The sequence below is a fragment of the Callorhinus ursinus genome, unplaced genomic scaffold (assembly GCF_003265705.2).
Source record: "Callorhinus ursinus isolate GAN/ISIS: 27379988/994484 unplaced genomic scaffold, GSC_fseal_2.0 scaffold51, whole genome shotgun sequence".
NCBI classification, from domain to species: domain Eukaryota; kingdom Metazoa; phylum Chordata; class Mammalia; order Carnivora; family Otariidae; genus Callorhinus; species Callorhinus ursinus.
Genome location: NW_027397113.1, coordinates 2058843 through 2071732, shown reverse-complemented (window position 1 = coordinate 2071732; position 12890 = coordinate 2058843). Strand labels below are relative to the sequence as shown.

The following is a 12890-nucleotide window of genomic DNA, read 5'->3' as shown; positions in this document are numbered from 1 at the left end:
CTGTCTCATCCTTTGGTTTGGTTTCTCACTGAATGCAGACCTGAGCCTCCTGCCCCGGCCGGTATTCGGTTCATCCAGCCCCATGCCGTAAGGCCCTCCACAGCATGCTCAGGTGGCAGTGACTCTGTGGTCCATAGTGTGTGTGTGTGGTCAGTCGTGGCTCATTAGTGTGGTTTCTGCTTGATCTTCGTTTCGCATTAAATAGTGGGGTTTTTCCTTCCCCTGGTAGTGATACATTTTAATTAGTGTGTCACTGTTTTATAGATGTGGAAAAGGGCATGATATAGGTGAATCAGGAGTGTGTTTATTCAGAGCTACGTAGGAGATACGTAACTCGTGTTTCGTACATAAAGAACTAAGGCGCTAAGCATAGATTAATGGAAGCCTGACACAAATGGCGTACGTTCTGGTTTTGATGCTTGTATTCGACTGGAAATCTCCTAAACTTACCGGCATGTGTACTTTCTGCCTTCACAGACTGGTTTTCACGTGTATGGAATCATAGAAGGTAGAGGTGCCACGTGCTCTTACGCCGGTGCCTGTTCTTACAGATCCGCACGGGGCACTCTGCTTTAAACAATGCACTTATTTTTGAAAAGGTTTAAATCAGTTCTAGGTGAGGATTTGTCATTACCGTCCCGCAGGTCATTCCCCAGAGCAGGTTTGCTGGGTGCTGGAGTAGGTATGCAGGAACTTCTGCATCAGGCAGGAGGTTGATATTATAAAAGTGCAGCGTGGTTTTCAGTAAGGAAAACAGACTCAAGAAGAGTTTCGAACAGACAGCTGTTCAGTCCCTGTGTTGCGCAGAGTGCCGTATTTTAATTAGTTGTGTGTGTTAAAATGGAATTTATCTCCCCGTGTAATAATTTATAGCATTTCTCTAGTAAATCCTGAATAACCTATTATGTTTAAATTTGTTGTGGAAAAAAGTTCTATTTCCAGTTATGTTGTTCCTAAACAAGTTTTATCTCACTTATATCTCTCCTGTTCTTCTTTTTAAAATATATTTGCCTGTTCTGGTCCTTGAATTTCTAACTTCAGCGTGTGCAGTAAATCTGATTTCTCTTCATTTCTTTGCATGCCTCTATCAGCCTAGTGATTTAAGGAAACATCGTAGAAAGGTAAAATTTTTAGTAGCGGAACATTCCTCTGTTTGTCTGTGATGTGGAAGAGTGCCCCTACTCCCCAGGAGGGTGCCCTAATCCAGCGCGCAGCACGCTCGTGCCAGGGGGTGCGGGGCCAGCGGTGCTCTAGTGTGGTGGTCACCCTTGCCAGCTGAGCTGGTCCTCCCAGAGCACCGCGACCGACGGGGGCGCTCTCCTTTCTCTCACCGATGTCTGCTCACTGTATGCTTACTTAGACCAGACGCCATAGTTTGGTTTTTTAAGGTTTCATTTATTTGTCAGCGCATGAGCAGGGGGAGCGGCAGAGGGAGAGAGAGAAGCAGACTCCCTGCTGAGCCGGGAGCCCGATGTGGGACTCGATCCCAGGACCCTGGGATCATGACCTGAGCCGAAGGCAGACGCTTAACGACTGAGCCACCCAGGTGCCCCAGACATAATAGTTTTCAAAAAGAGAAATTCCCGAAGCAGAGCCATAGATTTGAGAACTGGGCACCACCAGCATAGCCGTGGCAGCAGTCAGAGAGCACCTGCCGCACGCCGGGCCTGCGCTGAGTGCTCTGGGAGCCTGTTCCTGACCCTGGCACGCATCCCTGTGAGGCACCGGTTATGTTGTGACCCCATTTCCCAGGTGCGGAGACCGGTGCAGTACGGATTTGTCTGCCCGCCACCCGCATGGGCCTCGGCGCTTCTCCTCTGTACACGTGACCACGGGGCGGGCCTCCCCATTTTCAGAGGAAGTACAACTCATCAGGGGACAGGTCCTTTGACCAGAGCGTCTCCCTCGTAACTGTTGTGCTTTGTGTACCCCCACCCCGACCCCACCCGGCCGTGCGCTGACAGGGCGGCACCTTTGCTAGGTCGGGGGCTCGGTGCTAGGAGCTGGGCAGCGGCCGGGGGAGCCCCTCCGCTGCACAGACCGGTGTGGCCGTTTAGTGAAACTCCTGGGTTCAAGCTCCAGCTCTGTCACTGACTGTCTTGTGACCTGGGTGTGCTCTGCCCTGGTTTGCTCTCCTGTCACGTGAGGAGGACCAGGGGATCCTGCTCCTCGGGCCGGCCACAGACTACACCTTTGTAAACACCGTCCGCAGAGGCTGGGAGCCCACAGCAGAGCGGGGCCCAGCACAGCCTGAGTCTGCTGGCTTGCCTCTGCAGTTTTCTTAGGAGCAGGACTTTCTCAGTGAAAGAAGGGGCGTGCTCCTGAACCCAGGCAGGACAGCCGCTCCTGTTGCTTGTGGTCACTTGAGCTCGCTGACTGCTTCTTGGAGGGGCATTGTTTGGAGGTTTTGGGGGGATGAAACCAGGTGCACACGCAGAGTGCCGGGTCGGCACGGACAGGGCCAGCACGTGCCGTGCACCGTGCCCCCCTCCTCCCCCTGCTTTTCCTCCTCATGCTTGGCGCTGGTGCGTGCTGGGCTAACTCCCAGTTCTCGTGGAGACTCCCCTTCTAGTCGAGGCTACAGCAGCCTGTAGGCACAAGTCTGGTGGGCCCCAGTGCTGGGCAGGGTACACTTCTCCTGGGAGCACAGGGGAAGGGCAGGCCTGGCTGGGGCTTGCCATGTGGCTTGGGCTGTGGCACAGGGCAGGCTTGCACTTGGAACTGTGTCTCTGCTGACCTCATTGTCAGCACAGCCCCGAGTGTCCCTCCCCCATCCTGTTCTTTTTTGTTATTATTTTTTTTTTACAAATCATTGCTTTAACCTGGATTTGAAATCTTATCCCTGTTACTGAAATCTGTCTCTGTTAAATTTTATGTTGGTAATTTCTAAGCAGTTAACATAAACTTTTGTTGTCCAGTGATTGTGATGGGAAATCAGGAAAGAACGAATGACTTATCCAGCTGTTGGTTACGGTTGTGTCCTACCTGAGCTCAGCCCCGCACGGTGCTAATGCGCATGGGTGTCCCCAAGCCCCTGCGCAGCTGCAGAGGTCCTGTTACAAAGCACCACTGGCTGCCCCAGTCTCACTGTTCCTACAGGGGTTTGCCACGCATGTCTCATGAGACCCAGCCCTGCCTTAGCCAGCCACAAAGCCCAGATCTGTGAGTGAGACCTGCCAGGTGGGGTTAAAGCGCGGGCCGGACTGGCCCCGCCTTCCTGCCTGAGGCCGCACAGATGCAACACAGAAAATAACACGGGCAGTCTGAAGGGGGCCGTCTTCTCGTGATGGCAGCCCAGGGTCACTTCATCCCCGCCCTGTGGAACCCGCTGTCTCTAGGCTGCAGGTCCATCCTCAGGTTATAACGTCACCGAGAGACATGGGCCAGACACCTGTGTGGGGTGGAAGGGGGGGGGTGCCTGTTCACTTTGAACTTGACCTTAGGGACTCCACGGCTTGCATCATTACTAGAATTGATGGATTATGGTACAGGCTATTTCTTTTTCCCCCCAAAACAAGAAGCTCTGGACAGTTTTGCACGAGAGGGTTCTGCACTCACCAGTGCTTGTTTTGAATGGCATCAGGGGATAAACACGTTCCTTCTCAGCACTCCGTCAGGGAGAGCTCCTGAGGGCCCAGTTTATAGTGATGTGGTTGGGGGCATGGCTCCGGTCTCTGCCATCCCCTACAGTGGCTTTCCTCGCCGTGGGCAGCGCAGGGTTCCGGGGAGGGTGAGCTGTAGGCTGCCAGGAGGCTCGGGGAGAGGAGCGCCCTACACTCACATGCATGTGGGCGGGGGGTGTCCACGGGCTGCTGCTTACAAACAGGACCACCCCGTAGCACAGCCTCAGGCCAACTTGAGGCTTTTTGTACACCCCTAGGTTTTCAAATAAGGTTATGGCTACAGTTTAGAGCCTTCGTGATTGTTCTATGGTGGAGTGTCACTAACTGGTCTCCCTGTCTCCCCCCCAGCTGCCGGCTTCCCGCGAAGAGGTACGAGATGACAAGGCAACGATAAAATGTGAAACGTCCCCCCCTTCCTCCCCGAGACCCCTCCGCTTAGACAGGCTGCACAAAGGAGCGCTGCACACGGTCAGCCACGAGGACATCAGGGACGGCAGAAAGTAAGGCGCGCGCGGGCGCTGCGCACCCCACGGGAAACTCTCCGGTGCTAGTTTGCAGTTTTAAGAAATCCTTGATCTTTTCTTGGGGGAGAAAAAAAGGGCAGAACAATGATTTTAAAGAAATACCAGTGAATTGAGTGGAGTTTACGTGAACGATGTTCTTGGGATGCCTGCGGGAGCTCGGGGAGCCTTGTAGGGATCAGGCAGAAGACGCATGGCTGTTTGTGCAAAAGTCAGTTTGGAAAGAAAGGGCCTAAATGGTGTCAGCACTTTTAGGACGACTTCATGTCTTCAGAGTCTGCACACTGACTGTGGAGAACTTTCTATTCCCGATGGAGCCTGTGCCAGCGCGCGGGCTCCTGACGGCTCCTTCTGTTGGCGGCGCTCTGTGCCCTTCCGAGCCATCCAAGAGCCCCGCACTGTCCTCACACCCAGGCCATTCCAGTAGCCACTCTGTTGCTCATGCACCCCATTCCAGACCAGCACTGTTTGCGTTTCTGTTCCACGCCGGGTGGTGCTCGGGGAGGGCTGTGTGCGCCTCTGTGCCGTGGCCCTGTTCTCACCTCCGCTGGCTGCCAGGAAGGGCCTGCTCGGGGAGGAGCACAGCGCTCCCAAGGGGCAGCAGGGCCAGCGTCTGTAGGAGTGCCTTCCCAAGCGCTCGGCCCCTTTGGCTTGGCGCCGCAGCCTCCCTGAAAAAGAGACAGTGTCAGCCTCCTGGGGACAGCCCTCCCGGGGAGTGTTGATAGGAGCTTGTGCTTCTCACGTACTCTGTGAAGGCAAGACCTCAGGTTTGGCTGTGAAGTGTGAAGGAATATTAAAAACGCCGAGCATTCTAGGTCGCATGTGTGGGATGGTGTGCTGTGCTGAGCACTTGTTCAAGATCCTTTCCTGTCCCCAAGCTCCACAGGCTCACAGGATGGCCCCGTGAGCAACCCCAGCAGCAGCAACAGTAGCCAGGACTCGCTGCACAAAGCCCCCAAGAAGAAGGGCATCAAGTCCTCGATTGGCCGGTTGTTTGGCAAGAAAGAGAAAGGCCGTCCCGGCCACGCTGGCAAGGAGCCCACGGGACCAGGTTGGTGGCGCAGGCGTGCCCACTGTGGCGTGCGCGGGCACTTCCGTGTGCTGGCTGTCCGGGCAGAGGCGCCCTCGGAACTGCTCGCGCTCTGCCTGTGGACGCGCGTCCCCCTGACGGGAAGAGCCCGCACAGGGCCATGTCCGTTCCTCTCGGTACTTCAGTCCCTCTGCTTCCCCACAGCTGCTGCTTCAGAGACAGAAAACTCCTCTCAGGATGCCCTGGGACTCAGCAAATTGGGAGGACAGGCTGAAAAAAATCGTAAACTTCAAAAAAAGTAAGCATTTTTTATTTGTCATCTCACTGAGCGGCTGTCAGTTGCACCTGATTTTTAACCAATGGTTATTTATTAAATGTACCGTCCAGCTGAGTGTAGTGTCCAAAAAGATGCACCTGAGGCCTTTATTAAACAGTACTTCCTGGAGGTGGTAGAGCACTTATGAAGTTTCGGAAGGACTCAAACCTGGGTTCCCCGCCCACCTTGGGAATTGTCTTAGCACGTGTCGTGGTCTGCACTCGGGGCTCGGCCTTGCAGCACTTGACTCTGAATCCTGGCTCTGGCCCCGGCCCATCTTGGGGCTCTGGGTGCTTCCGCTTTCTCCTCCGTACGTGGGAGCAAGGGGGGCACTTAACCTCCCTTGCTCTCGGGAGCGTGAGATATACGTCTGTGTCTTTGTAAATATACACAGGATAAACTAACTGTACGTCCGATTGTACATAGGACTACAGCCTGTGAAGACTCGGTGACCAGCATGCAGAATTTGCTGTTCATACCAGTCATCTGTCAGGAAATCCTCACTGTGTTGTCCTTCTTTCCTTCCCCAGGAGAGTCTGAATTTTTATCTTAAATAGATTCTCAGTTTTGTAGTCTATTTTTACACGTCAGTTCTAAATTGTCTTGACTCTGGAAACGAGTGATAACAGTGGGGACAGTTTCCTGCCGAGGATCTCTGGTGGTGTGATGCCTCGGGATAGGGGTGTGAAGGCACAGTGCTGACGCGTTTCTCTGGGACTTTCTGATCCAGAGCAGGTTGTGTGTTGGCTCCCCATGTCCCAAACCAGAGTTAAGTGGATGAACTGGATAAGCTGGGACCATATCTCAGTGATCTGACAACTGATGCTCTTCAACAGAGGAAGGCGGTGTGTAGTGTAGCAGGGAGGCGCAGGACGTGAGCCCAGGAAGGAGGATGGGGCCGATGGCAAGGGGCAGGACGTGGCGGGCTCTGAGATGAACCTGACAACGGGAAAGGCATCTGGCTGCCCTCGGGTGCCCTGAGAGCCAGCACTGGTCTGGAGCCTGGGGCCGCATGTCCCGCCTGAGCCCACGGGACCCTCTCTGCTAGAGGCTGGCTCCCCTTTCGCCCCTGGAGTTGCCAGCTGGTTTCTCTTTGGTGAAATGTGCCTCATTTTAGTTTTCTTTTCAGAAGTCATAAAAATGATCTTGACTGACATACCGTGGATTCTGTTTCAGGTGAAATGCTATTATTTCTGTTGTTGCTCACAGTACTCTAGGAATACTCAGTCTTTTGGTTCTCTGGGAATGGAAATTTGTAGAAACCGCTTAACAGTGGTCTAATCTGAATGTTGCTATCTTTGAACTGTATAAAAATGTTTTAAAATATCTTGGGGAGTTGCCATTTGGCTGTGTGAAATTTAATATTGAAGCTAGGCCTTTTGCTCCTGGAACCATGCTAGGAAAATTCTGTCCCTTAGATTTTGCTGATGTGTTTTATTTCACATCTTATACTTTCTGTAATGAAAACGTTAAGATTTGGGGCAGTGCCCTCTGGCTCTCCCACCCCACTGCTCCCAGAAATGTGTATTTCACATGGGAGCGTAAATTGGCCAAACGTTTCCTCTGTTTCCTGCATTTATTTTGTCACTGTCAGGAGGTATGCTAAAGTACTTGGCCATATGAGGACAGCCTTTATTAAGTTATTTGCCCCAGCGTGTGATTAAATTTCACACTGCGTGTGCGTGCTCGTGTGTGTGTGTGTGTGTGTGTGTGTGTGTGTGTGTGTGTGTAGGTTTTTCTGGAGCTGAGATGTTCAAATTGATGGATTTGGTTCTGTGTTACCATAGCTATGACTGAGTATCTACGGGTGGGTCATACCCCATACTCTGCTGTCGTGCATGGCAAGTTGTAGAATGTACAGTTGACACTTGAACAACACAGGTTTGAATTGTGCAGGTCCACTTATATGCAGACTTTTTTTTTATAAATAAAGTATAGCACTGTAGATATATTTTCTTTATGATTTTTTTAATAACCTTTTTTTTAGCTTAATTTATTAAAGAATGCAGCCTATAATACATGTAACATATAAAATGTGTGTTAACTGTTTGTTATTGGTAACAGTTCTGGTCAGCAGTAGGCTATGAGTAGTTAAGTTTTTAGGGAGTCAGAAGTTATTCTCGGGTTTTCGAGAGCTATGCTCTGCGTGGCTGGCAGAACCGTGGTGGGGGGTGGGTAGGGCCCTGTACGCCTGCATCCGAGGTGCCGGTCTCAGAAAGATGAGGCACGGGGCGCCTGGGTGGCTCAGTCGTTAAGCGTCCGCCTTCGGCTCAGGTCATGATCTCAGGGTCCTGGGATTGAGCCCCGCATCGGGCTCCCTGCTCAGCAGGAAGCCTGCTTCTCTCTCTCTCCCACTCCCCCTGCTTGTGTTCCCTCTCTCGCTGTGTCTCTCTCTCTCAAATAAATAAATAAAATCTTTAAAACAAACAAAAAGATGAGGCCCGATGCCTGTTGTCATACCGTATTTGATGAGCAAAGGCTCACGTGCTTCTTGTTAGGAAAGGCGACTTTACTGTCATATTTATGTCCTAACTAAAAACACGTGTCATCTGTCCTAGGTTATGTGATTTCTCACATACGTATGCCTGTTCACCATAGAATTGAGCAGATTTCTAAATGTCTTTCTCCTGCAACTCTCATTATAAGGCTGGGCATTCCGCATCAGTTTAATGTTAGAACAGGTGTTTGGAAAATCAGGTGTGTGGGTCTAGAGGGAAATTAGGTCGCAGCTAAGTCACCCCGCAGCACCCGTGGGGTGGCTGAGCCAGGCCTCTGCCCGTGCTCGACTGCCTCCCCTATCAGTGCACGGCGCAGAGCACTGAACACCAGCGGGACCCAGGTGGGAACACTGGCACCCCTGTGGCAGGTGCAGGGCTCCTCCGTCTTCCTCCGCAGAGGGGGCAGTCCCTCCGGCTGGGCTCCCGGGCCATACAGCGAGGAGGACACAGCCACAGTGGGGAGTGCGGCATCCGAAAGCAGAGGAAGGAAGTAAATGACAGCAGAAGCCAGACGAGTCTTCTCGCCCCTCCAGGAGACTGGCTCGTAACCTAGTTCTTCAGCACAGAGTTAGGTGCAGAGAAGCGCTGGACATTTCAGAGCCCCACGACCTCACGTGTTGTGTTTGAGGCTCTGGAACTCGTGGCAGAAGAATTTTGTTTTCTGGGAAATTGACCTGGACAAGAATCCCTCATTTCCTTCCAGTAAACTATTACCTATCATGCTTATTTTTGTAGTTGTAGTAAAGAAGGAGAAAACCGGTTGGTTCTGTCGCTCATTAGAGTGACCCTCTGGGTACACGGGCAAGTTTGTAAGTTTACACAGCCACTTAATTTATACCAGCCACAAATGAAGGAAGTTGGCTGTGTGCGGTAGGCTGTTCCCAGTGGCCAGAGAAGGAAACACAGTCGCTAGATCTGGCGGGGAAGGGGTGTGCCTGTGACAAGTGACAGGACGGCAGTGGAGCTGGCCCTGGAGTCCTGGGTGTGCCCTCCCCGTCGGCGCGGCGTCCAGGGGCTCTGTGTCATCCACTCTCACGTAGGAGGCCTGCTTCATGTCGGGGGAGCAGTCACCCCTGCGAGAAGGAAGGGGTGCCAGTGTTCCCACCTGGGTCCCGCTGGTGTTCAGTGCTCTGCGCCGTGCACTGATAGGGGAGGCAGTCGAGCACGGGCAGAGGCCTGGCGCAGCCACCCCACGGTGGCCCCGCCTTCCTGCGGGCTCCTGCATCCCTTTGCTGCACAGTCCTGTCTCCACTGCCTCATCTCCGTCTCAGCGGGACCACGGGCCCGAGCTCAAAGCGCATCCATATTAGAAAAGGCTTTTGATGCACAAATGGCCATTGCCAGGAGGAAGGTGCTGGTAAAGTCAGAATCATGTGCACCAGCCTCCAGGTCATGGGATTCGTGGACTGTTTTTAACCCTATAGTCCTTGTTTACAACAAATAACTATTTCTGATTTTTTTTTTTTTTTAATGTAGGCTCCATGTCCAGTGTGGGTCTTGAACTCACAACCCTGAGATCAAGGGTCGTATGCTCTATTGACTGAGCCAGCCAGGTGCTCCTGAATAACTATTTCATTTTAAAAGACAACGTGTGGCAGAGTGCCCTGGGTTCGGTCACTGCTCAGTGGATTTTGAGAGTGCAGGGCCTCTGAAAGGCCTTCTGGCCTAGGGCAGAGCCCCTCCTTGGCTGGGCCACACTGTTTAGGACTTAGCACCTGACCACGCTTCCGCAGCTCAGGCCTTTTCCCAGCCCATTGGCCAAGGAAATACTAGTATTGATCATAGGGCTCACTTGGCTTAAGTAAGTGTTCACGTAAAATATAGCCACCATCTTTGAGAATTTGTCCTTAGGACACAGAAGTCAGCATTTAATTGAGCACGTTGATGACTTATTCCACCCAGAGAGGCCCCTCCTCTGACCTCTTCCGTGCAGTGTTCGGGCCACGGAGCAGGATGCCCACAGCCCGGGGGCCTCCGTTTCTTGGTTTATGAATAGCCTTGCTTATTTTAATGAGAAAAGTTTGCCTTTCCCCCACCCCCCAAGCTATTAAGATTTGTTGCCTTCTGGGGCACCTGGCTGGCTCAGGGGTGGAGCATGTGACTCTCAACCTCAGGGTGGTGCGTTCGAGCCCAATGTTGGACACAGAGCTTACTTTAAAGAAAGAAAAAAAAAGAGTTGTTGCATTCTCTGATGTAATCATTCCTGCGTAATTACAATATCTGTTACTCCAAGGAAACCCAAGGTTGATTAAAGGAACACTTACTTGAAATTTTATGTGAAACATTTTGAGCTTTAATTTTACGTAGATTTCACAGTCTCAGGAAAAGTCTAATAATATTTAAATATATCAAAGAGCCTATGTATATCTTTAGAAATAACAGATTCACTGGACTGCGGAAATTATTAAAGAGAAATAACACTAAAAGTGACCTAGGGATTGAAAAATGCCTCAGGATGCCCCGGCACATAGGGTAAACCGCCCCCAGTCCAACCCCACCTTCTCTGGGATACTTTTCATTTTTAGGAAGAATTAGTGTCTTTCAGAAAGCCTTGTAAGGACACAACACAAAAAAGTAAGATAAGATTCATAAAGATTGTTGTGTTGCCCCTTACATAACTTCGTTATCAGTAAACAGTCCTTTTTAAAGATGCTAATAAGGTAAAGTCATGGTTTGGGGGTTTTAGAGCCAAGCCTACAGAATATTTCTGGTGCTTCCTGCTTGCCGCCCTGTGGGTGTTGGCTCCTGATGATATCTGAGTCTCACGGTCTGCCCTGTGTGCGCTGATATGCATGGTTGGGATTTAAATTTCCTGGGTATAAAGCCTGGGGATGAAACCACAGGATGACCCAGCATCTTAGCTTACAAGTACCTGATGAGCCTAAATAGCACTGTAGACTGGAAGCAGCCAGCACCCGGCCATGACTTACTGGCCACATCAGACCGTTCCTGGTGCAAAACTCTGTGATGTTGTCCGTGTGGACCCCTTGAGGCCCTCACAGAGGCTTCTTGGCTCTCCTGGCTGCAGCTTCCTCTCCTACCCAGTTTTCCTCATTATTCAGATAGTCCCTTGACTCTCCTTCCTTGGACATGAAGACTGCTGGGATTGTTAATGTTGGCAATAAGTCTTTAATTCTGCCAGGAGATGACTTGAGGATACTTTTAGAAATGTGTAAAGAGAATAGCTCTGTTCAGCTCGTTTTATATTTGCATGCACTGGTGGGTCTTTCATGCTGAATCTCTTGTTGTTTGTAGGCATGAACTGCTCGAGGAAGCCCGGAGACAAGGTTTGCCTTTTGCACAGTGGGATGGACCGACCGTTGTTGTTTGGCTAGAGGTAGATCTTTCTTTTCCTCTGGGGTGGAGTATGTTCCATATGTGAGTGTGTTCATCCATCCGTACGCTGTGCATAACCTTCTGGCCTTAACACTTCTTGTCTCCAGCTATGGGTTGGGATGCCTGCCTGGTACGTGGCCGCTTGCCGAGCCAATGTGAAAAGTGGGGCCATCATGTCGGCCCTGTCGGACACGGAGATCCAGCGTGAGATCGGCATCAGCAACCCTCTGCACAGGCTGAAGCTGAGGCTGGCGATTCAGGAAATCATGTCCCTGACAAGTCCGTCAGCCCCTCCTACTTCGAGAACGGTGCGTGTTTGCAGAAAGAGTGTACCTGCTGTTTCTATTGCTTCTCCAGTTCTTACAAACATACCAGTGTTCCAACTTAAAGGTTTAGCATTCAGAAACATGACAACTTTTAATTGGTGACAGTTGGGGGGTTCACAGATCCTTTCCTGAACGTAACCGCTTGGCTGCAGTGTGGCTCTGTGATATAGAAATACGAGTTTTTAAAAGCATAGAAAAGTAACTATCTCTAATTTAATATGAATTGACCAAAAGTGAAGGGGAGAAAGCTTCGATTCCCCACTTGCACTGTGCCCAGTGTTTTACTGAGGGACGTGTTGGGCCCTTTCCGGGAGCCAGAGGCCCTGGGGGCTCTGAGCTGGAAGCAGCCCGTGAGTTTGCAGGCGCACCCCGAGCCTTGTCTGTGCTCGCGAGGTTCTGCTCCATGTGGGAGGACCACGACCGCCCTTACGGGGGGCCCCCTCATGGAGTGGGCGGCCCTACCCTAATGAAAACCTGGGTGGTTCCTGGGAGACAAGACAGGCCAAGCCGTGGTCTGTAGAGTGCGGGTTCTTTAGGTTGGCTTAGTCCCCGCTCTGCTCTTGGTTTGCTCTGAGGGAAAACCCGATGGAGAGACAGAAGAGCCTCACAGATGTACTGCTCCGAGCGGCAGGTTAGGGCCCGAGTCGGGGCTTGCGGCCCCCCACACAGAAAGGGGCTGCTGGCTGGCTTGTTTCACTTTGTTTCTGGGGGGAGGGGTCGGAATGAACCGTCTGCGCTCTTACCTGCGGCCCAGGAAGCTCTGTGCTGGGAACGTTCTGTCACAGCATCTGACCGGGTCCCTGTGGCCCAGTTTTTTCCAGTTAGAGTGGCCTTTCTAGAAATGAAGGTGTAGGGTGGTTTTCCCAAAGTCTTTACGAACTGTCCGGTGAAGGCTGCTGCTCACGGACGGAGCCAGCGCACAGGCACGGCGAGCTGCCCCAAGCAGGGGACCGCACCGTGAGACGGGGCGCGCCCATCCCCGGAGGGGCCCGGCGGCTGGCACGGCGCTTTGCTGGGTCTCGGGTCCGCTGTGGCGCTTCAGTGGGGCCGGGATTTTGGCTCCTTGAAGTCACTGGCCATTGTGTTGGACGACGCCCTCAGCCCTGTGCCCTGCCTCTTGGGTTTCCCCAGACAAGGTTGTCCCGTCCGCGTGGCCCAGTCACCTCAGAGCACCTCCTGGGGACCGTTCGTTGTCCCACAGTCCAAAACTAGACCTGGGGACTGTGCTCTTTGTTGTGCT

At 52.1% G+C, this 12890-nt stretch overlaps 1 protein-coding gene across 4 annotated transcripts in view; it reads left to right on the top strand.

The window, feature by feature from the left end:
- Positions 1-12890, top strand: part of PPFIA1 (PTPRF interacting protein alpha 1) — an 85925-nt gene that overhangs the window by 57038 nt on the left and 15997 nt on the right. For all 4 annotated transcript variants that reach the window (XM_073883338.1, XM_073883340.1, XM_073883339.1 and 1 more), the window contains 5 exons: positions 3972-4123; positions 5023-5195; positions 5379-5472; positions 11244-11325; positions 11432-11632. In XM_073883338.1, coding sequence (XP_073739439.1) covers positions 3972-4123; positions 5023-5195; positions 5379-5472; positions 11244-11325; positions 11432-11632 — 702 coding nt within the window. The remainder of the gene's footprint in view (positions 1-3971; positions 4124-5022; positions 5196-5378; positions 5473-11243; positions 11326-11431; positions 11633-12890) is intronic.